Raw genomic sequence first — 27236 nt, forward strand, 5'->3', positions numbered from 1 at the left:
CACACTGTGCTCTGGTGCCAGGGGTGTCACACCGTGTCTGACGGCGGGGGGGGTGTCACACCGTGCTCTGGTGCCGGGGGTGTCACACCGTGTCTGACGGCGGGGGGGGGGTGTCACACCGTGCTCTGGTGCCGGGGGTGTCACACCGTGTCTGACGGCGGGGGGGGTGTCACACCGTGCTCTGGTGCCGGGGGTGTCACACCGTGTCTGACGGCGGGGGGGGTGTCACACCGTGCTCTGGTGCCGGGGGTGTCACACCGTGTCTGACGGCGGGGGGGGTGTCACACCGTGCTCTGGTGCCGGGGTGGGAAGTGTCGGGCTGCGCGCTGCGGCCCTAGGAGGGAGCAGCGAGTGCGCTCCGCTCCGCCAGGGGTCGCTGTGCCTCGCCGCGCGGCGCCTGGGGCGGGGCGTCGGGATCTAGGGGCGGTGGCTCCCGGCGGCCCGTAAAGGGGGGTGGGGGCGGGGCCCGGTGAGTGTCGCCGCCGCTCGGTCCCGCCTCCCCGCGCAGGTAACGTCTCCCTGGGGACGCGCCCGCTTTGCGAGACTCGGCCCGCGGAGCCAACCCCTCCCCCGGGTCCTGCCGCTCTCAGGGCGGGGAACCTCCCCGAGCCCCGGTGAGGGGCTGTGGGGTCCCTGGTGTTACCTAGCCCGGGGGTGGGGCGCTCAGTCCGGTACACGCGGCCGCCCCTCAGCGGCGGGGCTCGCGCACGGCCCTGTGAGGGGAGGCCCCTGACCCCTCGTGAGCGAGGGGCACGCACTGCCCCCTACCTCAGCCCGCGCCGGTTAGCCCATACCGCCCCCTGCCGGCCACCTGCTGCTAGCCCCGCCGCCCGCCACTGCCGCTCCTGGAAGGGCGGGCGGCGATAAGCTCCAGCAGGGACGGCGGTTGCCTGTGCCTCCTCGGCCCTCTGGGGAGGCCCCCGCCTAGCCCTGGCAGCGCAGGAAAACAAGGCTGCGCACCAAGGCGGCTGCAGCGTCTCCGCGGGTGGTGCCGGTGTGCACCGGGCATTGGCGGGTGGGGTTAGATGTGATTAGACCGACAGCAGTGTGGGGCTGGCGGGGAGCTCGGGGGGCCACCTAGGTCAGCCCCTGCGCTGAGGCAGGCCAAGTGCTCGTCCAGCCTCTTCTTAAATCCCCCCTCTGAAGGGGATTCCACAACCTCCCTTAGAAGCCTGGGCCCGATCTTACCTCTCTTTCTAGTTACAAAGATTTTCCTAATCGCTAGCCCAGGGGTCGGCAACCTTTCAGAAGCGGTGTGCTGAGTCTTCATTTATTCACTCTCATTTAAGGTTTCGTGTGCCAGTAATACATTTTAACCTTTTCAGAAGGTCTCTTTCTATAAGTCTATAATATATAACTAAACTATTGTTGTATGTGAAGTAAATAAGGTTTCAAGATGTTTAAGAAGTTTAAATTAAAATGCAGAGCCCCCCTAGACAGGTGAGCAGGACCTGGGCAGTGTGAGTGCCAATGAAAATCAGCTCGCGTGCCATAGGTTGCCTATACCTGCGCTAACCTCTATCTCCCTTGCTGCAAATTAAGCTCATTACTTTTTGGCCTGCCCCCAAAAGGCATGGGAAACAATTGGTTGCTGGGCTCTTTCTAATAGCCGGTAATGTGTTTGAAGACAGTTAGTAGGTTCCTCTCTCATTCAGTTGTCTTTTCTCAAGATTAAATATGCCCAGTTTTTTTTAACCTTTCCCCATAGGTGAGGTTTTTTTTTAAACTCTTCTTATTTTCATTGTTCTCCTCTGGACTTGCTTTCCGGTGTGTCCATTTTTTTTTTGGATGTGTGGCACCCAGAATTGGACACAGTACTCCAGCTGAGGCCTCACCAGTGCAGAGTAGATGCCAGTGGGGCCCTGCACTACCACGTGAGAGGCATGCACTTGTCCCCATCCCGCTCCAGTTAGCCCATACTGCTTTGCAGGTGCGTGCCCTGCTGCTAATGTGATGTCTGCACTAGTGCTGCCCTTTTGTTCCTGCCACAGATGGAGCTGTTGGCAATAATGGGATTTTTTCCAGGGGCAAAAAAAAATGGCCAGTGTTAAATACCTCTAGAGTCTAACATTCCCAGATGGAGTCTTAACAGGAGCTTCTGAAAACTATTATAATACTTTTATCTATTACAGCTTGTACTTTACATGTGTGTAGGTGTAAACTGTGATCAGATTATTTTAGGCATGGCGGTATCGTGGGCAGAGCCAGAGAGGCACAGTTATTAGCAGGGCAGAATATAACATGTTGGTGCTAGCATGAGATTAAGAAACAGGAAATATAAACCTTACAGGAAGACTTTAGGGAAATTGGCTTATTAGGCCAGATTCTGATTGTTCCTGAAGACACAGAAGTTAGACCACTATAAAACTGAAGTGAGAGAAATCAGAATCTGGTGTATTGTTGTAGGAACTTTTTACACGTGAAAAGCCATATTTTCTTGGAAACTAAAGTCTTGTATTTGTGTCACATAAGCAACAGCTAAACTAGGAGCTTGGGGTGTGATTCCCAGCTCTCAGATACATATGTGCACTAGCTGTCTTCGAGCTAGTTGCACTAAAAAGAGTAATGTAGCTGTAGGAGCATGGCCAGCAGCAACACAGGATAACCATGCTCAGTCCATACCGCCAGGGTTCCAGCAGGTTTGTACTTGGCTCGGCTAGCCTGGGTTACCACTGCCAGTGCTACTGGATGCTCGCTCGATGGTGTGTATGTCTACAAGAGTTGGGAATCACACCCCTATCTTGTAGTGTAGACATAGCCACAGTAACAGCGATAGCCTGCTGCTGTGTACCCTAACCTGACCCAGTACCTCAGCATGGTGTTAGTACTGCGCTGCACTGCTTGTTAGAGTTGCTTTGCTTCACTTTGCTATTTTTAATACACAGTTCAACCAACATTACCATTTTTGATCAGATGACATGATAAGAAAAGGTGTGTTTTTTACATTGGGATAAATTAAGCTTGTGAGCAGTCTTGAGGTAAAAACACAGGAAAGACAAAGCGGCGTAGTTTTACTGTGGGTTAAGGTAGGCAAGGTAAGCACTACAATTTTACCAATAGGTCAACCATGGGTGGAGATGAAAGTGCCCTGTCTTCACTATGTTTTTACCTTCGGACCATTCACATGCATTACTTAACCTGAGGTAAAAACCCATTTTTTTTTTTTTTTTAGTGGTGAAGACCAGGCATAGGGATATTAAAACTGGTGTTCTAGCCAAATTCCAATATGGACAACTACATTCTGTTTACCTAAAGCTACATTTCCTATGCCAGTCTTGCAATTTCACTTAAATGCATCATAAATACACTAAATGTGTGCCATGATTAATATCTGTTTTAGTAAGAGAGCAAAAAACAATGAATTTTGTTTTGTCAAATATGTATAAACAAGTGAAAAACAATGTTTGGCATCTGTTGAAGAGACATTAGTATTTTAAAACTAACATTTCGGGAAGAGGAAATGAAATTTTTCCTAGACATTTTCTCACTTCTACCATTAGCCAGAGAAAGTGCAAGTAAAATATTTGCACTAAAAGCATACTTTGAAACATGTTTCAGAATTAAGGTCTTGATTTTATAATTGACTGCATGTGGGAGCACCCCTGTAGGGTGCTGATAAGGGTACAGATAATGGGGTGCTGTGCACAGTCAATAGCAGGATTGAGTTAAACAGTAAATTTGATACCTTCTCAAAGCACACATTTGGAATATAAAATACTCTATGTAAGCATATATGTTTTACTTCTTTGAAACTTAGTTTCAAAGGTGGTTAATGTTTCAGTGATTAGGAAAATAATTAAAAATTAATCTTACATTTTAGTTCCTTCTCTAATGTACAGGGACACTATTTACTCTTGTAAAAAATGAAACTCTGCTGATTTTAATAAAGAAAAAATGCCAGGTAGAAACATTGCCTTTGCAAATGATCTGCTTAAGGAGAGCCTTGTTAACTAACCTTGTAATCAGTACATCTTTCATTCTATTTGCATCTGTACACTAACAAATCATTCTGTGACCTGTCATGTTCTTCTGCTTTTACTACTTCATTGACATGGGATTAAGAGCTAATTTAAATAGGGCTACAACTGGTATGTTGGGGTGGGGGGGGAGAGTTTAGCTGTATTATAAAAAGCAGAAAATTGGATCAGGCTTATCTCTTCATTTTACAAATTAAAGGTAAGTGGTGAAAATTTAGGTCTTGCAAATTGTTTAGCCAGACACCTGAAACATGCATTTTAGAAATCAAATGCTGTGTGTTTTCGTTGGTATAAAGTTTATTGAAAAATGGTAATTAAATCAAAGTTAATATGTAACTGTAAATAAAATACTGGACAAGGTCTTTAAATGTGAGCCTGTCAATCCCTTTTTATGGAGAGAAGCTAATGGGTTAAACGTGTGGGCTGGCTAAAGTAGCAGTGCCCAATAAATTCAAACTCTGCCTCTGACTGACAATTGGAGCTTTGAGAGGCTGGATCAGATTAGTCTGATCCTTCCTGCTTTGTTGAGACTGGGAAGCCATTTTGGGATTCTGCGGTGTGGAATAGAAAATAATGTGCTGTCAACTTGCAAACTTGCCTTGAATTATTTTGACTGGGATTGCTGGACCTTGGAACAGAATGCTGAAGCATATAATCATTCTAAATATGTGAAACGGATGACTCAGGATTTTGGATATATAGGTTTGATGCCATGCATTTGCTGCTGTTTTTTGTTAAAATGTAATATAAATTGATAGATCTTGGAGCTTTAGCTAGGCAAACTGTAAATTAGAGTTTTGTTTTGAAACTACTTGTTTGAAACTGCTTAAATATCTAATTCTAGTGAGCCTTCAGTAGATCACTGTGCCTCTTTAAATGAAGAGGCCTGGTTAGATTCATGTGCAGCAAATTCTGCTTGAGTTTTTAAATCACTGTCTAATCTGAAGGTTCCCAGTCTGTAAAATGACTCAATGCACTTTAGCTATGACATGTTTTAGATTCTCTGTGTGTGTATAAACAATGAGAAGACATGTTTGTGGCCTCAGTACAACTGAATTTGTAGCTATTTTCTGTTCAGCTCCTTTTTATATATACAGCATTTTTATCCATTTAACAGACCTAGTTTTTAGTAGTAGTGTTACAGTTTGGCAATTATCGAGTGCATTATAGCACAAATATTTACATTTACAAGATAAAGTCTAATTTAAGATGTTAATGTTCTTAGTGTTCTCTGAGCCTTTTTTAAAAGAAACAATATATAAACATCCTTCTTAAAAAGTTCTTCATATCCTTATGAACAAATATTTTGTATTAAGTGTGTTTAATATTTGCTTGAAGCTCTTTGCTTTTCAGCCTGTTTTAAATTGGTAGTTTTGGGGATATGTGGGGAAGACATTGCAAAAATTAAAGATACACTCCATGGAAGTAAATACAAAGTTAATTTGATCACTTATATAGGAATTTCAGATGGCTAGATTCCTACTCACTAAATAGGACAATATTAGTATTAAATGCTTATTGTGAACAATAGCAGAGTTTCAAGTTGGAAATTATAAGTCGAAACAGTTGGTTACTAGGAATTGTTACATCATTTAATATTTATAGTAATGAAATGAGAGCCCATAGTCTAGCAAAGCTTATTTGGAGTTTATGGTAGTAGCATGTTTTCTATATGAATAATTTAAATGAGTTTGTCTGCCTTTAAGTGTAGAGTTAAAATAGCAGATTCTGTTTACAATAATGCTGTCAAATCTTATTCTATGTACGCTTGGTAATCTCTAAAGTGAGACCCGTTTTCTTACCAAATCTAATTTCCCATTTGTAATGCATCAACAAGGGTTTGCTCTTACAAGGCTGTCAGCCTTGTATTTTGCTGCTAGCATTTGTCCAGTGTCTTTTTCCAATGAAGATGTTGTTTTTCCCCCACTCCTGAATGTTAGAGAGGAAGGATGGTCCGATGGTTAAGACAGTAGGCTGGGAATTGGGAGACATGAGTTCAGACCCCTGCTTCAATGCAGACTTCTTGTGTGACCTTGAGAAACTTGCTTAGTTTCTGTGCCTCAGCTCCGCATCTGTAAAATGGGGTGTTTGTGAGGATAAAACACTAAGAAAAGATTTAAGCACTCAGACGTTATTGTGATGGAGGCCACATAGGTACGTGAATCACATAAGTCACAAATGACTGTAAGTTTGGGCTCATCCTAGTCCCTGTAAGTGCACTGTGAATGCAAGGTGCCATGCGCTTATCATGACAGGTTTGTGCTAAAAAGCCAGTACCTATGGGCCTTGTCATCTTTATTAAAGGAGGGGGTAAAAAAGTCAAAGGGTGAAATCCTGGGCCTGCTGAAGTCAATGGCAAAAATCTTATGGCTTTATTGGGGACAGTTCATTGACTATGTCTCTGGTTTTGAAGCTATGGAAAATGAGAGTTATAGTTCCCCTTTGGGAAGAGAGGCCTCTTAGCACAAGGCAGTGGGTAGGAGCATGGTTCTTTAGTCATGCTGCCGACCTGACAGCTTTGGATTTGCCCACATCTGCGGCCATCTGTACAGAGGTGAGGTCCCTTTGCAGTGCTTCCAGAACTCCATCTCCTCCCTTGTAGCATAGCTAACTCAAGGGTTGTTTTATCACCTGTTGTCATAGCACCCTCAGGGTTCATTACGCCACCAACTCTGTTGGTTTGCCATGGATTGATGCCACTTCAGAAGATTATCTCCCCTCCCTCAAAACCAACCATTTCCTAGAGGAGCTAGGGTGTTGCACTATGAGATTGAAGTGTAATAACAGAAGTGATGTGTGGAAGCTATGCAATGTTTGCCTGCACCCTATTTGGCTGAAATTTATACTTTGGTCTCTTACTTTCCTGTACTCTTAAGTTACCTCACAAACCTAGTTTGGGTCTTTTTGGACTTTTTGTAAATAACTTGTTTGTTCTTATAACCTGTGGAACTCCTTGCCAGGGGATGTTATGAAGGTAAAAACTATAACTGTGTTCAATTAGATAAGTTCATGGAGGATAGGTCCATCAGTGGCTGTTAGCCAAGATGATCAGGGATGCAACCCCATGCTTTGGTTTTCCCCAAGCTTCTGACTGCTAGAAGCTGTGACTGGACGACGGGTTGGATCACTGGATAATTGTTCTATTCATTCCCTCTGAAGCATCTGGTCTTGGCCACTGTCAGAAGACAAGATACTGGGCTAGATGGATCATTGGTCTGACCCAGTATGGCCCTATGTTTGTTCACTCTTCTCCATCCCTTCCCATCGTTCTAACAGACTTTTCAAGAGAGAAGGAGGGAAATAGAGGCAGTGAAAGTCGGATCTTGGGCCTACTAAACTTGACAATATTCATCTAAGCAGCAAGTATTGTGAAAAGCTTATACTTTGTGTCTGATGTATTCCCTCATGACACATCAACTTGAAGTCTAGTCAGAATAAACAGTTAAAAGTAGGTTCCTTTGTCAGTTTTTGGGGCCTCCTTTATTAAAATGCTTCTCTTTTGCTCCTATTACTTTGTGAAAGATTCACCTGAACACAGGGAATTGACTGTGTATTTGACAGCACTCTACTATATAAAGTGAAGAAACTGGAAAAACAGAACATTTCCCCCTAATCTTTCAGTTACGGTAGTTCTAAGTGCTGCTCCTAACAATAGTGGGTAAAACATCTTCAGAGGCATGGGCCAATATTTTCAAAAATTGTTGTCTAACATTAGGCTCTTGCAGTAATTACCTGCTTTTTTTTTCAAAATTGTTGCTGTGTGCTTGGCACTCCTGAAAATTAAATCACTCCATATTTTGGTACCTAAATCAGTTACGTTTCTAACTTTAGGTACTCACTTTTGAAAACCATAGCTCTGACTTTTATACTATTGCTTGTAAACAAAAGAATCCTCTTAAAGCTCTGTTTAATATAGTCCGCCATTAGAACTGCTTCATACTTGCTGCTAATTTTTGAAAACATTACAGATAAAGAGGCATACCTCATTTCTGAATTCCCTTGTTGGACTAACATTCTAAACTTCATTTTGAACTCAACAAACTAAGCTAAGTTGATACTTCTTTTTTCTGCTGTTACCAGGCAGTTAGGTGGTGAATTTGTGATTGGAGGTTGTGCTAGTGATTCGATTGCCCTGTGGTAACATGAGAACCAAAGGCCAGATGATACTAGTATACATGCGTTCACTTTTTTTTAATTAGCAGAAATATAAAGGAATACAGTTCAGTAGTGATGATCTTTCCCAAAGTGTCTTTCTTCTCACAGAACTTTTTTAAAGGGATCAGAAATTATCTAAATTCTAGCTATTTAATTTAATTTTGTTTAAAAACCTGAAAAGGGGAAACAGTGTGGGTGGAGGTGCAGGAGAAAGGAAATCTAATAGATGTTACTATGGGTGAAAGACGGGGGAGGGGGCCTTTTAAAGGTGCAAGAAGGGAGCTTGCCACCCATGTCCTATTTGTGCCTTTTAAAATCTGTCCCTTGTAGTCTAGCATTCTAGGTGGAGGGACACTTGTGGGTGTCAGACGCATTAAATCAGCTGAGCTGCCAGGTCGAAATGTGATTTGTTGATGAAATGCTTCTTGCAAAGTACTTGTACCTTTTGGTCCACATTCAGCCCCAGTGGCAAATTGCAGACAGACAAGTCAGTTGTCCATAGTTTTAAGGTCTCTCTATAGCTCTTGTTGTTGTTTCAGTACAGTACCCTTACAGTGTAAGTAGAATGTGGCTGCCTTGTTAAAGGTGACCTGTGGAAAAAAGGAGGAAAAATGGAATTGTGCTTTGTTGCTACTTTCTCAAAAAAAGTCTTTCAGACCTTGAATCTTCTTGCATTGGAAATTCGGGTTTTGTCTGTTTTGGAAGACTGATTAGAGAGTTCCTGAAATGATATCACGAAGACTGAAAGCTGAGCAGTTGGCCGAGGAACGGATTCCTAGTCAGTCTATGTGGGGTGTCCTTGTAATAGCAGTTTAATTCCAGTGATTTACTAAATGTTGAAGAGAATGTCGGGGTAAAGATTCAATACCTATGCTTCAATTAGAGTGTGAGAACAACAGTACACCTGCTCTTAGACATCCGTTCTTCAGCAAAAATCAGGGATGAGTAGACTTGATATTCTTGATGCTTCTTAGGTACACGCTTTTGTGGGGGGAGGGAAGTGCTTCAGGCATTCTTTATACATAAAAAAGAAGCAAAGGAGAGCACAACTCCAATTTTAAAAAAGTTTTCTGGACAGAGATTTATCTCCAGCTAAATAATATGAATAGTAAATAAGGAACACTCCAACACCCAACATTGCAGGTATTAACTTCAAAGATCTAGCTGGGGGGACTGTATAGAATTTAACCCTTAGGCAGTCCCTTACTTTGTTTTGGATGAGTAGAAACACCTGAGCAGAAGTACATCTCATGGTTGTAACATGGTTTGATGTATCTGCACAGTGTGGATTAAAATGTCCTAATTTGCTTCAGCGAAAGTAGCTTCCCTTAGTAAAGGGACAGAACCAACTTAATCACTTGTCTATTTTTTATATCATATAGTTAATAAAACTATTAAGGTTGAGACTGTTTGCATTTGATGAAACTTTGTATAAAGTCAATCTCCTCTGCCGTTTCACTAGGTTCTTCACTGGTTCTCAATCTTTCTAGACTACTGTACCCCTTTCAAGAGTCTGATTTGTCTTCTGTACCCAAGTTTCACCTCACTTAAAAACTACTTGTTTACAAAATCAGACATAAAAATCCAAAGGTGTGTCAGCCACACTATTACTGAACAACTGCTTACTTTCTAATTTTTACCATATAATTATAAAATAGATTGGAATATAAATACTGTACTTACATTTCAGTGTATAGTACATAGAGCAGTGTAAAACCAGCCATTGTCTGTATGAAATTTTAGTTTGTACTGACTTCGCTAGTGCTTTTTATGTAGTCTGTTGTAAAATTAAGCAAAAATCTAGATGAGTTGATGTACCCCTTGGAAGACTGCTGCATATCCCCAAGTGTATGCACACCCCTGGTTGAAAACCACCGGGGCAAACCACTTTTTAAAATAAGCAAAATACTATTCTAAAACTGAAAAATTGGCAGGGGAACTCAAGGGCCAATATAGTATCTGAAGCTACTATTTACCCATATCTTGAGAAGGAGTAAATTTGAAGCTAACTAGGCTCTCTTGTTCTGCATGAAGGGAGCCTAAGACCGCCTGCCTCCAGTTCTCTAAAACGGGCTCTGTTTGTTATTTGAAACCTGACTATAGCTGGCAGCATAACAACAATAGAAGATGAGTGGTTCTCTGCCCTGCCCCTTCTTTCATTTCCTTGTTCTTCCAAAAGCTGGTCCAATAAAAGATATTAGCTTGCCCACCTTGTCTTTCTGATATCCTGGGGCCAACATGGCTATAACAATACTGCATAGTCCTTCCTCTAGCAGTATCAGTAGGGGATGGGGAAAGAGTTTTCTTCTAACTACAGCTACTAGCATACATAATACTTCCTGCAATGCTTGTTGTTGAGTTACAAGGCTGCACTCTTAACTCTGGAGACTCAATATTGTTACAGTTTCTAGTTTCTTGCCGGCTTGTGAATTGAAAGAATGAGTCCAGATCTAAATCTGAGCTTTCCTCACTCTGTACACTAAATGTAATGTACAGTGGTACGCTTTTTTATTTATAAAATAGGTCAGGGTGGATTGATTTTTAAATCCCGATTTAAATCACCAAGTGGAAAGCTTCCATTTAAATTACTGATTTTAAACAACTTTTCTGTTTGTATTTGTTACTTTCTAAAAAAAAAAGGTGAATTCTCATTGATTGATACGACTATTAAATAGAGCCTTTACGCTAGATTTAGTACATCTTTTTGCTACCTAGGAGGGTACACTTTAATAATATACATTTATTTGAGCAATTACATAGCTTAATATTCAGATTCTTATTAATTTTATATTTGAGTACATTAGAAAATGGTGAATGATCTATTGCTTATTTACTAGATATTTTCTTTTTGCTTATGACTTGTCAAGCTACATTAAGATGGTAATAAATTTAAACACATAGCATATAAAATTTATTTTTATTAAAACAACCTTTACATGTTTTGGATACATACATATATTTCTGTTATTGAAACACGTTTCACATTTACATCTAAGTGATTTTAATAAAGGAACAGAGGGATTAACAAATCAATGAATTAAACTGATTATTTTATCAGCCTGGGGAAATTTTCAAATATGCCTAAGTGAAAGTGATTGGAGCTTAAGTTCGTGCTCGTCTCATTTTCCAGAGACTTAGGCAACAGTCTCCTAAGTTGCTTAGGCTGTCCTGCAAACTTTTAAAACTAGATCTCAACCCATCTCATCATTTTTTATTCATAGACTAGAAAAGGGAGACAAGTTTCCTGTTTTTTTCCAACTGATTTCATTTCTCAACTTTGAATGAAATGAAGAAAATATTCTTTCTGTGCCTGCAGAAGAGGCTGCTGCTGTCAAAAGCTGCACTTACTTGGATTCCAGGTACTTAGCTAGTGACTCCCATCAGTTCAGTGGTGTGACTTCAGGAATAGTTTATCTCCAGCCCGGAAATTTATTATGGTTGGCATGATTGATGGGTGATTAGATGTCCGTGTCATTGCTAAAGAAGATGCTGCTGCTGTTAGGCATCTACCCTGGTATTTCAGTGTTAGAATATTGGCAAGAAAATGAGGTGGATCCATCTTCTTTATTGCCTGCAATTTAACTTTGTTGTTGGGTATTTCTCTCTTCAGTGTCTCTTGAAATTCTTCTCAAATTTAACCATCAGCAACACAGTAACAATCTTTTCTGCAGTTTGTCCAAGGCTATGGAAATAGGTTTTAGTATACTCAGCTTATCTTCTGCTTTTCTCTTTAGTCCGATGTTGACTGTTTTATCATACACTAGCATAGTAAAAAATGGTAAGCAGTCCATAAGAATGGTGCAAAAATAAGTTTATTAACTGGTTGATTCAGTGTGTTCAGATGTGGCCACATCATCTTCAGTCATTGCCTTCCGAGGAGCATTTTTCATAATGTTTCATTCTGACAGTCAGGCCTTGCATCCTGGTTGCACTATTTGCAATTAGCATATGTTCTTCTTTTTTTAACCCAGAGGTACAGGAATTTCTTGAAAATAAATTCCCAAATAGGGTCTTTTTTTATGACCTCAGCCATGGCAGGTTTTCCCCCCTCCAGTTCCCAGGTGTTGAAATAAGCACTAGAGTTTGTACTTGGAAGAATATTGTTCCTTCTTCTTACACTGCCCTTCTTTGACATCAGTGTTGTTCCTTTCTGGCTGCACACTCAGCTCCTTCTCCCTTGTTACATAACAAGAGAACTAACAGTCCAAGACTTCTGCTCATGTAACCCACATGCCTTTTGCACCTGCAGTATTTTTTTTTATTTAGGGATAGAGAGAGGCAGTTGAGAAACTAATGGATTAGTTTGTTTTGTATCTCTGTCTGCGTACACAGAGCAAGGCATTTACTTGAAGTGCCCATAAACCATCCAGAAGCGAGGGCAGATCAGTGTTTCTCCAGGAGCTGGAGAATAATTTTTTTCTTGCAGGGTGGAGTCCTAAATATTCATAGCTTGAGAACTGAGCCAGTCAGAGCTCAGGCAGTCAGAAACAAAACAGGAGTAAGAGGCCATCCAGGTGGGCTCATGGATGATTCTGATGAGATACGTGATGGTGTCTCCTGGAGTCAGAGACTGGGTCCTAATGCCTGGGATGAGTTTGCCAGTCTCTTGCACCCAGTAGCACAACACTTTAACTCAGATTTATTGATAGATGCTCATGGATTCAGCATATTTTTTTTTTATTTAAATTTATTATCTCTTAAAATGTTTAGGCTTTAATGTATTTTGTATTAAATTCAGATTCCATTTTAAAGAGGTTTATTTTTTTAAAAGAGAAACATCATTTAAATAAAATCTGATTTTTTTTTTTTTTTTTTTTTTAATTAAAAAAATCTGTGTTTTTTAAATCCACCCATTGCATAGCCTCTGGCCACCTTTTACTGAAAACAAAACAATTACATTCTATATGGTGGCTATCCTAACCAAAAACGTATGGGCCATCTCATTAAAAAGCCAGTAGTGCTCAGTCAAAAAATGTTCCTATTAAAAAAACAAAAACCAACCCAGTCAGATAAAAAGCTTGAGAAAACAGATGTGCTCTGGATCAGGAGATCTAACAAGTTTTGAGGAGACCTCTTATCTGAAAATGCTCTATCTTTGGTCTCCAAAGGCCAATACAGACTACCATAGAAGTGTGGCAGCTGATTTGGACTGCCGGGACAATCTGTAGGGAGATGTTTGCTCTAGGAACTAGAGACCATATCTGCATCAAGGAATTCTAGCAAAAAAAATTCCTGCCAGTGCAACTGCTGGTTGAGCTGCAGTGATGGAACTGCAGTGTATACATGGCTGTGATGGCTTCTGGTATCTGTTACCACCACCATTGCAATGTCCAGGACTATATTTCAAAAGCCTAGTCTCCTTTTTAATTCTTGCAAAAATTGTACCTGTGTCTTTGCACCTACAATTGTTTGTTGGAACAAATAGGTAGTTATCCAACTACTAATGTGTCCCCATTTATTTGCAGGCACAAATTGCACCTGCAAAAGGGGAGACCTGTCTGAAATTTTGGGTCTAAGAGTTAAAATGTGCTCAGTGCTTGATTCTATTCTTTTATTCTGGTTATTCTCTAATACATTATTTCAGGCTCATGAATACATCTAGTCAACTTACTGAACTGTAGTGCTTGAAGGAGAGCAAAAGTGAATCTTAAAATTATTGTCATAAGCAAGAGAATAATTTTATAGCTTATATTCATTTTTTTTTTTTTTTTTTTTTTGTCCACAGATAAATTATGGCAAGTTTGGCACGTCTCAGAAATAGGGCATTGTAATGGAAATTTTGGCAGACTTAACTATATTGACATGAACAGCACCATTGCTGTAACGATTGCCCAACATAATTCAAAAATAGAATCTATTCTGTCTTGCTAGGGAGTCTTTCTAATAAGAATGATCTTTAATCCTGTTGCTAATTCAACTTTTTGCATCAGATTTTATCCTTATAAAGCATGGCTTGCATCATCTTTCTTCCCTCATGCCCATAGTTATTTGTGCTGCTCTACAGATCTCCTCGTGTTGTAACATCAAATCTTCCTGGATGCCTTATTTACTAGTATTTTGGTATTTAGCATGAATTAAAACATTATTTCCCTTCTCTTACTTCAAGACACATACAGATTTGAATCAGATCTTTAAAAGTAGTCCCTTCAGAAACCTGAACTGAAAGAAGCTCAGGAAAATGTGCCTAACACTAGCTGTGTGACTCAGATTGCTGTTGGCTCGTCTGCCTGGGTGTGTATATGAGTGTTTTTACTCAGGAGATTAGTTTAGTACCAATTACAAAATACTGAACTGCCCCTCGTTTTATTCGTTTGGGTTTTTTTAGGAAGTGAACTCAGAAGTACTCTCCACTGTTTAGTGAATGATATTCAAAAGACTTTTAAAGAAAACCATCTTCCTGTATATAAAATATGTAACTTACAATAGGATTAGGTGGCAAAGCATCTAATAAAAGCACTTAGGAAATAATGTGTAATTGGAGGGCTGGTCGTTGAGCTACTGAGGATATTTTAAAGGTATTACTTCAGGTATTGTAAAATCTTCTTTTTTTTTTTTTTTTTTAATAGTTAGCATAATATGGGATCGGTCAATCACTTGGAAAGTGGTGTGGTATAATTAGAGTGATAGCAGCTTGACATATTTTATGATGGCATTCCACAGAACTCAGTAAATATCGAAAAATAGACTATCTAGGCCTACTCAGAAGGAAAACTGTCCTCAAGAGGAAACCGATTAGGTTCATGCAGCTTTGATAAGGCTATCTAGCAACAGCAGCAAAGTTTTTATAATAATAAAAAAAAAAGTCAACTTTGTATGTTGGAATGCAGTTCTTTGATGCAAGACATTTTTTTTTCTACTGCAGTATTTGCAACATTCCATAACACAGGCTGAACAAAGCAAGGGCTCTCTTACCTTGAATTTAAATACTTTTAAACCATTGCATCACTTTATTTTCACCTTTTTGCAGTATGATTTGAAACAATCACCATGGATTTTTCACGTCTACACACGTACACCCCACCCCAATGTGTGCCAGAGAACACTGGCTATACATATGCACTCAGGTGAGAATTTTTATTTCTTATGGATAAATTATAAACACTCCAAAATGCTGTTAATCCTAGAAGCCTTGGCTATCATGGTAAGTAATTACTTTTTAAATACACCGTAGATGTATATATTTTTTAAAGGGTATGTCATAGATACCAATGTCTAATCTTGTTTCCTCTCTGGAGATAAATGTACACATTAATTTGGAAAATTGTAAGTTCTGAACCAACAGGATGGTGACTAAGATAATGACTCATTATTTCTATGAATACACTGGCCTAACCCTGCACCTAGATACCATTGTTGTCTTGTTTATAATGTCTTTAAAAAATTCATACATGGATCTCTGTTTGTATGGCTTCATTGTAGTTAATCAGAATAACTTATTTGTAAACCGTATTAGGATAAGCATGTCACTCACAGAACAAATACTTAAGGCCAGATTCTCCCATTAGTTATAATATGCAATTGTTGCTGACTCCAGTAGATGACTGAGTGTGAAATTCCACCCAAAGTAAACTGTTCATTAAATTTTGGCAAGACTATTACTGTAGCTATAACTCTCTGAATTTGGTGAGCTAGTTGTTGGTAGGGATATTAAACTGACCACTCTATAGTCCATTTTTTATTAGCTAAATCACTTCACATTAGCAAAGTTAGTTTCTGCTCCATATTATCCAACTGAAAGGAGAAACTTGAATCTTCCTAATCAAAAACCCACCTTTTAGATAAGCATTCAAGATTGAGTTTAAGCAGATCTGCTTTCTAAATTCAGGAAAGTATCTGAAGGATATGTAAAGGTGATGAAAGGACATATCAGTCTTAAACCTGTAGTAAAGTTACATATCTTTTTTTCCTATCAAGAAATATTTTTACTTAATGAAAGTTAGTGAAGGATATCTTTACACTTGCATTATAAACAGCAGGATTATCACTTTCGGGGGGTCGGATGGGGATTTTAAAACTTGCTGTTAGGGACAGGTACTGGGAAATTCACATGATGAATGAAGAGCTGGCAGACTTATTGTTGAAAGAATTTACTTTCAAACAATTCTGTAATCGTATACATTTTCTAGTTATATTGAAAAATACATGCATGAAATTAGAATCTTGTTTTTTTTTTTTTCCTTCCTGATTTGAGATACTGTGTTCTTAATACCGGTTTCAGAGTAGCAGCCGTGTTAGTCTGTATCCGCAAAAAGAACAGGAGTACTTGTGGCACCTTAGAGACTAACAAATGTATTTGAGCATAAGCTTTCGTGGGCTACAGCCTACTTCATTGGATGCATGTAGTGGAAAATACAGTAGGAAGATGTGTATATACACACAGAGAACATGAAACATTCTATTCTTAATAATCACCTTAAGCCAAAAGTCTTTTTATACCTTTGTATCCTCTCCATATAGCCAGCTTCTTTTGAAAATAGAATTTTACCTGGGATGAGGAGGAATAAGTAGCTCTTGGTGTTTATTCCAGGAAACTGAGACTGGTTTTAAGTTTATGTTGTACAGGCCCAAGTGTCTTGGCAGAGAGGCAGTAATTTATTTTTTTCTTCTAAAGAAAAGCTCAGTGGCTTGATAAACTTTTAGTCATGACCCTGTTTACCTCTTGGAGGTGTTTGATGACCTTTCCCTCCCCCACCCCATGACAGGTCCTGATTTACAGTGCTTACTTCAGCAAGACTCTCAGGGTACATCTACACTACAGGGGGGAGTCGATTTAAGATACGCAAATTCAGCTACGTGAATAGCATAGCTGAATTCGACATATCGCAGCCGACTTACCCCGCTGTGAGGACGGCGGCAAAATCGACTTCTGCGGCTTTCTGTTGGCAGCGCTTACTCCCACCTCCGCTGGTGGAGTAAGAGCGCCGGTTCGGGGATCGATTGTCGCGTCCCGACGGGACGCGATAAATCGATCCCCGAGAGGTCGATTTCTACCCGCCGATTCAGGCAGGTAGTGTAGACCTAGCCTAAGTGAAATAGATGGGGAGTCTTGCTTGAGGAAGGACCACAAGATTGATCAGGCCCTGATGAAAGGAATGGTAGGGCCACTGTGAATATGAGAGGGTAATGAGATGCTAAAGGTAAATTGGGCATTTTGCATTTTCTATATAGGTGAAGATCTTGTGAGGATGAGATTAGCTCTGTCTTTGGAGGGGATAAGGGGGCAAGTGAAACTTGCTGTGGCTGCACAGCATCCCACTTGGCTGCTTTCAGTCACATTACATAGTGTAGGTAAACAACTGTCTGAGGGAGGGACAAAAGCTGATAAGCTGAAGTTTGGCAATTAATCTACTCTTGGAGGCATCAGGCAGCTTTGATTTAAGATATAGCAACTTTCGTAATATAGAATCTTATTTCAGAGCCTATCACAGGAAAGTATCTGCAAATGCTCTGTCTAATTGTAATTTATAATAAAATACCATCTGAAGCTTTGGCAACACTTGAAATATTAAAATAGGAGAGGAAGCTGGCATACTGAGTTCTGCATTCAAGGTCCTGAGTATAAACTTCAAAGCCTATTAGCCACTTCAAGGCACGATGATTGAGCAGGACTTCACCATCTCAGTCTTTGCATGCTGAGGTGTTTTTATAGTATATAAAGATTTCTTCGCACAAGTCTACCATCCTTGGATTAAGTGATACTTGGAAAACCCTACAGAAGGGAGGGTGTACAAAACTGCTTCCTTATGAGTGTTAATTTTTAGCTTTAGTTTATTTTACATGGTATTTGTATTCATGTTGTGGTTTTTTTTTTTTTTTTAATGCCTCTCCCTCCTCTTCCCTCCCCTTTCCCCCGTTTAATGGTCTCAAGGGGCTTTCCAAACACTAAACTAGCTTTTATAGCATACTCATTTCACTCCTGGGGGAAACTGAGGCAGAGGAGTTGATTTGTATATTCTGTGCAAGTTGAAAACAGCCAGTAATGTTCAGTAAAAAGTAGGGAAAACCCAAATACTACAAATCTGTCAATAGCCTCAGTTATGATTTATTAATGAGAGCCTCCATTAATACTAACAGGAATTACTATGTAATCCTAAATGTTGGCACCTGAACTGAGAAAATGGTGATGTATTAATTAGTATTCTATATCTTGGGCCACAATCACAGAAACATTTAGGCTGACGTGTCTTACACCTTTCAGCCTTCCCAGCACGTAAATTGAACCTCAGATTCTCACCCCCTTGTTAATGTGTAATTTACAGACTTTAATTAGACTGACCTCCAAATTTAGCCCCGTTTTGTTTCTCAAAGGATTTGTGGTTCTGACAGTTCAGGTGTGTTTCACCCTCCATATGAAAAATGGTCCAAATGGTAGAGAGAGGTTTTGGTTTAAAGTACATGTTCACTGGGTCTTGAGAATAAATAAAATACATGCATGTCTAACCTGTAGACAAGAATCTTGTACACACTGAGCTAAAAGATTAATCCAAATACATTCAATCCATACTTCAGTAAATTAACACGAACCTAAAAATATCAATAATTAGAAGCAGTACATTGATTGAAAATAGTCTGCTTAAGTTGTCTGGAATAGGGCAAGGGAGTAACTGTTCTAGGGCAAACTTGTCACTACAGGTGTTTATCCATGCTGATGCATGTCCTAACCAGAAGAAAGACATAGGTGAGCAGTGATATGCTGGTAATCTCCTTGCTTGGAAACTCAGAAGTATATGGTTAGTCCTTAGCTCACTTGTATCCACTGGAGTTGTTCTCCAATTTATTGTTTGTGGACTGGAGCTGCTTTACCTACTTTATTGCAACTTCTATAAAATAAGAAACTATCCCAAAGAACACTTGAAAAATGGCTCACTTGCCCTGCCGTGTACACAAAGCTAAATTTATGGTAAATTCAGTAGACCAATTTCTGATTCTGCTTAAATCAGTGTAACTTGGTAGTTAACTCCATTGAGCTTAGTAATTTTATGCCACCACTAATAGATGAAAGCCCATGTTGTCACAGGGTGTAATTCATAATGGGGGGGTGGGGGGGAGGCTGAAAATGGCTGAGAACTTAAAAATTGAAAGGTAACAGACCTCAAAACTCACCCAGTAATGGTTCAGCCTGGTGATATCCTGAACAGAAAGAGCTTTGGACCCTGCTTGCTGCAGCTTCCATCTTTTCACACTGACTGTACAGACATAATAGCCTTCAGAATGACACTGGCATTCCTGGAATCTTTTAAAATAGATTAAAAACTATCATAAAGGGTGGGCGGAGTGGGGGAAGTGCAAAGGTAACAGAAGAAAAAGTAAGACTACCTATATAATAGTGGGGAAATCTATGAGCAACTGAGGAAGCATACATAGGGGCAAGAGGCTGCAATGTCTTCTTTGAATTCCATCACACCCAAGTATAATCCAGCATTCATAGTTGCTTCTTCCTAGTAGATTTATTTCTTTAGGCAGTAGATATCTAGCAAATTTTTCAGGCAATGATATACATTCTGTGAAAAATAACTTGAACACAATAAACTGTTCTGTCATATGTAAGGAAAGCTTTCAGTGGTCTCCCTAACAAGAAAAACAAACCCTCATCCAAAATATGGAAGTTGTATCTGGAAATGGGAGACTAGACTTCGAGGTATTGTCCATTGTGTCACTGAAGTCCAAGATGACTTTGGTTTGTTTAAGAAGTGTAGTAGCTCTCTTAATACTAGAGTAGAGCCAAAGTGCAAGTGTGTGTTTTTTTTTTTTTTTTTTTTTTAATGACTCCATGAAGTTTTAAATTATTTACTTAGTGTGAATTCAGACCTTAAAATTGAATCAGTACAAAACAATCCCATGATATTAAGATCTGAAATAAGTACAAGTGTTTGCTAATGAAAACAAACTAAAGCTAGTTACAGCTGTCATTTGTTCTGTGTACTTTTGTGTTCTTCATGTGAATTAGGTATCTGTAGTATCACTGGCTGAAGATGAGTAAAAACAGATGCATAGTGGCAAGTGCAAATAGCAAATCAAATCGCAAGAAACATTTGTTCAGGGAAGTCCTCAAATTAATAATAAACTATTGAGATCTTTCTAATCTTCCATGATGAAGGAATGAGTAACAGGAAATAGTTTGTTTCCTAGGTAATTTTTCTTCCCTCTTTAGATGTCTTTGTGTAGCTTATGCTCAACTAACTTTAACTACTCTTGAAAGTCCTATAAGTATCACAAATTTTGACAAGGAAGAATGTAAACCAAACGCTGGGGCCCAAATCTTATCTCTCACAAGCATCCTCTGCCCTGCTATAATGAAATTCAGAGGGGAAATTTGATGTTGGGTGTCTGATCTAAGTATCTGGTGCAATATAAGTGTGTGCAAACAAACTGTGTGATGTGTTCTCTTGAGATGAGCTCGGGCTTCTGTTTTACACCTGGATTCAGATATCCAGAATCATTACAGATTCTACTCTTGATTTGTTTGTACAGAAAAGTGACTGCAGTAGATGAAGGTTGTATTGTCTCTTGAAAGGCATTTGCCTGGTCAGCCATAAAAATAAGAAAAATGTATATGAAAGAGGGGCTACTTCTGACGTAAATGAAATAATGTACTCCTAATTTTTTTCTTATTTTTGTACATATTAGGGTGATTTTAAAGGTATTTACTGACATTAGGAAAGAGTTAATCTTGTAACTTGTGTTTAACTTTTTTTTTTTTTTGAGTTGGCAATTTAAATTTGTATTTATTGTATTATGTGCAGTGGCATCTGGATAAGACACTGTTAATAAACTGAGCAAACCATTTGGTTACAAGAGTATAGGTAGAACAATAGGTGTAAGTAGTCTCATGCTTGTTGCTACCTGAAGTGTTCTGAGCAGTTGCAGAGAAACTGACCATTTCTGGTATATCTCATTGAACTGCTCAGAAATAGACTATGCACTGTAGTGTAGAGACAGCAACAGAAGGGGAGAGGCCGTTGACATGCTGGTGTCTACATCACGGCTTAGGTTGACTTAACCACATCTCTCAGGGGTGTGAATTTTTCACACCCGACTGATGTAGTTTGGTAGACTGAAGTTTTAAGTATACACCAGGCCTGATGTAATTTGCCACTGTTCTCTTTTTCTGGAATCAACTTTGTATCTGGCCAGTGGCCCAGCAGAGATTAGATTTCAGTGGGACGTTCCCCTGTAACAGTTTGGTCTTGGAATGAACAGATACCCAGAAAATTTTAACTGCAGGACATCTGTATTACATGCATACAATCACAGTTTCTCCAACATCTAGTGGCATTAGAGCCTGGTTTCTTATTCCAAAACATTTTCTAGCTATTCTGTTCAAGAGTCTGAATAACGAAAATTTCCTTCTTGTATAAATACAAATCTTAGTGCTTTGCACCAAATCTGTCTCTTGGTTTAGAGTAGGGTATACTGTTACTCACTTTTTTCCCAGCTAGTCTCGAGACTCAAAACTGCCTAGAGCATGCTTCTCCTAGTTATAGTTATCTCTGTTTGTGTCTGTTTGTGTAAGAGAATCGTCAAATATAGAATTCTGTTTGTGAATTATTTCAGTCTGCTTCAATGCTAAGAGTATAGTTTTGAGGAAACAATTCAGAGCCTCTCTGCCTGTAAACTTGCACCATTTTAAACCAACTAAGAACTGTCCACACTTCTTGCACCTGTTAACTAAATTGGTTTAAAAAACAATTTGGTGCAACTGGTGCAACTCTGGATATATGTGCCTATACAAATGTTCAGCCTAAGTCCTCATTTCTTACGAATAGTTTAGAATTATAAACTTTCCTAGCATACAACTGTTTAGATATCAGCAATTATTTGAGCTGGGCCAAAATGTTTGGAACCTTGGCTTAGAATTGAAATGTGTAAATATTTTTCCACTGTGTCTTAACTCCAATTTCATGATGAATTTTAACAGTCAGGGTAGAAAAATCACCTTTTGGCTTGAACATAATGCATGACACAAATCAGCCCACTTGGAATAGAATACTTGCTTCAGCTTTAGTTCAGAGAATACTTCCCCAGTAACTATTTAGAAAATTTTGGACTTACTATCACATCCTATGAATAATTATTTTGATACCATTACAAAGGGGTTCTCTGTAACGTGCTGTTTTTATTTGCTTGTTGATATATGTGAATCTGCTTATCTAAATCGTACGTACAGAAGCATGCAATTACTTTGCTAGTAACTTTTGTTGGATGTTTAACAGTGTTTCCTAGGCCCTGATCCTGCAGTGAGAACTGCTTACGTAGACCCCTACACCCACACTGACCTTTGCTGAAGTCAGTAGGGTTCTGTGTGGATGCTGGGAACTGCTTGTGTGGTTCTCTGGGCAGAATCAGGACCATAGTGGGGATAAGTTGAATCTATAAAAAACATAGACTTTCTTTAGGGGGGGAAATTCTGATACATAGAAATGTATCTTAAAAACTGTTAGTGTACAGCTTTATTTTTATTTTAGTTCAAGTTATTCTTCAACTGCTCTGGATTTTGAGACTGAACACAAATTGGATCCAGTGTTTGATTCTCCAAGAATGTCAAGACGCAGTTTACGCTTGGTCACTGCAGGATATAATGCAACAGATGATGCCCAAAATGACAACGTTCATAGCAATTCCTATATTGGAAACATGTCTTTGTCAGATCAATCATCCAGGTAAGCAGACTTTATTTATATATAAAAAATAATTTAATGAAAGTTACCTATTGGCAGATTATAGGTTTGCCCATTTAATCATGTTTCAGACAGATAATTCGTGGCTGATCCAGAACTCAGACTTAATGGTGGAATGTGGCAATGCAAAAGGGACTCTTCGATTTCTTACTGTAGTAAAAATTGAAATAAACTATAACTAAAGAGCTTAGATTGCATGTTTCTTAGTCTTGTGCAAAGGGAATTTTGTCTGAATCTTAGACAGAAAAAACAGCTGAAAGGAAAAAGATGGTTTCCTCTCCTCCTTGGTATTTAAACATAATTTTCAGCAGTAGAATGAGGACTAAATTTCAGCTTTGTTGCATATGGCTGAGATGAGAACTCTGTGGCCAATGTGCTGTGCACCAATTCAATAGTGCCAGTGGCCTTAGTTTTTTTTTTTTTTTTTTTTTTAAATCTAGTCTTCAGAATACTTGCCTTTTAATTTTTTTGCCAGTGAAACAAACATTTTTTGTTCTGTTAAACGTTTTAGGACACAATTTTGACTGTGAAATTAAATACATCTTAAATGAGAGTGACTGTAATATAAGCAAATTTATGATCCTAACTCTCTAAAACTTGTTCAACTGTCTGCATTGTAAGTTGTCCCTGTAACATCAATGGGACTGCTCACTCACCTGGTTAAGGTTCGTCCCATTGAAGTCAATGAGACAATTTTACACACTGCAAGTAACAGGTAAATCAGTCTTTCCAGGATTGCGACCTAAATCATGACAATTCAGATGACAAAACATACAAAGCTGGCTGTTCTTCATAAGAACTCTCTACAGCCCTTAAATGAAACTGTACACTGTTCGTAGTTACTCATCTGATATTCTAACATATAACATTTGGTATATGAATCATAGGGTTAGAAGGGAGCACAAGGGTCATATAGTCTAACCCCCTAGACATGCCAAACTCTGCTATACAAAAATTTAAGTATACAATTAATATTCAATATGTAGTCTAGAGTAAAATGCCTGAAATGTTTGCAGTTGCATATATGCTGAGAGCAAGGAGAGACAAACCATATGTTCATCTTGTATGTAGCTTTGGTTACCAGTGAAACTGGTTGACCTAAAAAGCCTTTTCGGTGCAGTTTGTATCCCCAACTATATGAAATACTTAAATCAGACTAAAATTAATCATACAAAAATTAAACTCTTACGCACTAAATGTGGAGCTTAGAGCTTACTTATAGAATCATAGACATTTATGTCTAGAAGGGACCTTGAAAGGTCAAGTCCAGTCCCCTGCACTGAGGCAGGACCAACTAAACCTATACCATCCCTGACAGGTGTTTGTCCAAACCAGGGATCGGCAACCTTTGGCACGCAGCCTGCTAGGGTAAACAGGTTTGTTTACCTGCCGCGTCCACAGGTTCGGCCGATCACAGCTCCCACTGGCCGCGGTTTGCCACACCAGGCCAATGGGAGCTGCAGGAAGCGGCGTGGGCCAAGGGATCCCTGGTCCAAACCATTCTTAAAAATCTCACAAGGGGGATTCCACAACCTCCCTTGGAAACCTATTGCAGAGCTTAATTACCCTTCTAGTTAGAAAGTTTTTCCTAATATCTAACCTGAATCGACCTTGCTGCAGATTAAGCCCATTACTTCTTGTCCTACCTCCACTGGATGTGGACAACAATTGATCACTGGGCTCTTTCCAATAGCCCTTAACATATTTGAAGACTCATCAGGTCCCTCCTCGGTCGTCTTCTCTCAAGAAGACTAAACGTGCCCGTTTTTTTTTAACCTTTCCCCATAGGTCACTTTTTTAAAAAACCTTTTATTATTTTGATTGCTCTTCTCTGCACTCTCTCTCCAATTTTTCCACATCTTTACTAAAGTGTGGTGCCTGCAACTGGACACAGTACTCCAGCTGAGGCCTCGCCAGTACTGAGTAGATTAGGACAATTGCTTCCTGTCTCTTACATAAGACACCCCTGTTTAAGACACCCCAGAATATTAGTCTTTTTCACAACTGTATCACATTGTTGACTCATTCAATTGTGTGGTACACTATAACTCCCATATCCTTTTCAACAATCCTATCACCTAGCCAAGTTGTTCCGTTTTTGTAGTTGTGCATGTGATTTTTTCATTCCCAAGTGTAGTACTTTGCACTTGTATTTACTGAATGTCATCTTGTTGAATTCAGACCAATTCTCCAAGTTGTCAAGGTCATTTTGAATTCTAATTCTGTCCTTCAAACTGCTTGCAACCCCTCCCAACTCAGTGTCATCTGAAATTTTATAAGCATACTTTCCATCCCATTATCCAAGTCATTAATGAAAACATTGAGCAGCACCAGTCCCAGGACTGACCCTTGCTGGATCCCACTGATACAGCCTCCCAGTTTGACACAAACCATCGATAACTACCTTTTGAGTATGTTCTTTTGTGTTTAATGTTATGGATTCTCTTCATGTTTGCCTTTTTTTCTTTAGAACAGCAAAGCAGCGCAAAAGTATGAGCAAGCAGTCTGTCACTATGAAAAATACTCCAAGAAAAAATGTATCCAGCTCTTCTATTTTTAGCCAAAGTAGTTTCAATAGCCATGCCAGTGATACATCTGTAGTATCTACTGTATTGGATGAATCTTTGATTCAGGAGCAAACAGAAGTTGACCATTTTTGGGGTAAGTATTACATTGCTACTACACATTTGAATATTTGTGCCAGCCTGTGATGTGAAAGCTATTTTGAGGTTCAATTTTTTTTTTTTTTTTTTTTTTTTTTTGGTAGAAGCTTCCTTGCCTAAAGAACACTGATAGCAACATACTTATTGCCATGTTTGTCTAAATTCTAACTACAGTTTTGGCAGAGGATACATTACCTTTGAATAAAATGTTTAACATATTATTGCTGCACAGTGAGACTGATAAGCCAACCCCAAAATGTACTGCCTCAACATAGCAAAGATGCTCACTAGAAAGATGTTCTCTGTGGATTTAATGTTCTTCTACTATTGTCATTTCTGAAGCTCAGCTGGAGTCTCATACTGAAAGTATCATAAAGAAAAATCCTAGATAACAAGTTTAGTTAAAAAGATAAGTAAGTTACAACATGTGACTTTTATCATGAACAAATAAGCATGTGTGAAACATGTTCAGTCACAACAGAAAAGCAGGAAGTTATTGTATGTGTGTTCATAGGTTAGTGAAGTTGTAGATTTTTAAATACAATGAAATTTTCAGTGGATAGCAGAAATAAAGATTATGGAGACTAGGCACCTGTGTGGCTAGTCCAATATTTGGATTATGTGATTCACACTACACCACCTTTTGACAAACACTTCTTTTATGCTTTTGTAATTAATAGGTTTTTGTTTCAAGCTAGACACAGTTGCATTTGGGACACTAACATGTTTTCCTGGCAACAGTACACAAAATGCAGATTTTAAAAAGAGGTTTTATATAAATTGTGATCTAACAAACTACAGAGTAGTTGTGTGCATCATGAAATCACATGGCTATTTATTTATAGTACTCTGAGGCTAGTGAACCTGCAATTAATCACTTCTTAAAAGTTATCAGTTGTATGAGAAATTGAAGGTAGAGAGAGACGAGAAAAGACTGGTGTAAATCTGTATACATCGAGCTGCCTAAAAAGGGAGGCCTGCCTGATTGCAAGAACTGTAGAATGATTTCTACTTTCTAACTAAGATGCAGCTTTGTCACTTTAACATCAAGAGTAGATTGGAGTGATGAGTGGAAAGGTAGTAACTGGAAAAGGAGTATAGATAAAGCATTCACTTATGTTGCTTCCACCAGAAAGTTTAGACTGGTTATCTAGAATGTGCATTTATTGGTCATGAAAGATTAGTTTGGAGCAATTTAGTGACTCTTGAACAGAGAAAAATCCATATTACTAAGGCCTTGACTACGCTAAAAAAAGATTTGCTATTCCAGCAACCCTTTCTAGTGGAGGTGCAGCTTATACCAGCAAAAGAACTCTTGCCATTATACCACACTTCTGACATAGCTATGTTGGCAAAATGTTTAAGTATAAATAAGGCTTCAGTCTCCGACTGCTCATATGGTAATCCTTTCTGAACAAAGGTCTGATCCTCTACTCCTTGCTCATGCAAAAATCCCATTTAGTCTGGAATAAGGGGTGCCAGACTTGGCAGAAAAAGAGCAGCATTGTTGTTGAAGATGTTGGTCCTGCTCTGCCTATAAGAAAGGGGCTCTATTAGTAGTATTGGTGTAATACCTCTTTGGGTCCTTCTAGGGAGAGCTTTTTCCTCAAAATTACTTACTGTGGACAAGAACCTGGTTGATCTGGTTATTGCTAGGCTGGTGCTCCAGGTGATACTTTGTGTTTCAGTAGAGATCCAGGTTAGATTACTGCAGTGGTTCCCAAACTTTAACAGCCTATGAACCCCTTTCTCTAAATTGTGAA

The 27236-nt window shown here is 39.3% G+C and overlaps 1 protein-coding gene across 9 annotated transcripts in view; it reads left to right on the forward strand.

Moving 5' to 3' along the window:
* Positions 1-461: 461 nt before the first annotated feature.
* The window catches only part of SUN1 (Sad1 and UNC84 domain containing 1), a 61631-nt gene continuing 34856 nt past the window's right edge, over positions 462-27236 (forward strand). For 5 of the 9 annotated variants that reach the window (XM_054043104.1, XM_054043109.1, XM_054043110.1 and 2 more), the window contains exons 1-4: positions 4494-4679; positions 15100-15196; positions 22598-22792; positions 25281-25471. In XM_054043104.1, the coding sequence (XP_053899079.1) occupies positions 15120-15196; positions 22598-22792; positions 25281-25471 (463 nt within the window). In that variant the 5' untranslated portion in view covers positions 4494-4679; positions 15100-15119. Of the gene's footprint in view, positions 509-4493; positions 4719-15099; positions 15197-22597; positions 22793-25280; positions 25472-27236 lie in introns of those variants that run through there. The other 4 variants (XM_054043106.1, XM_054043105.1, XM_054043111.1 and 1 more) reach the window with 4 other exon arrangements.

The sequence above is a fragment of the Malaclemys terrapin genome, chromosome 10 (assembly GCF_027887155.1).
Source record: "Malaclemys terrapin pileata isolate rMalTer1 chromosome 10, rMalTer1.hap1, whole genome shotgun sequence".
NCBI lineage: Eukaryota > Metazoa > Chordata > Testudines > Emydidae > Malaclemys > Malaclemys terrapin.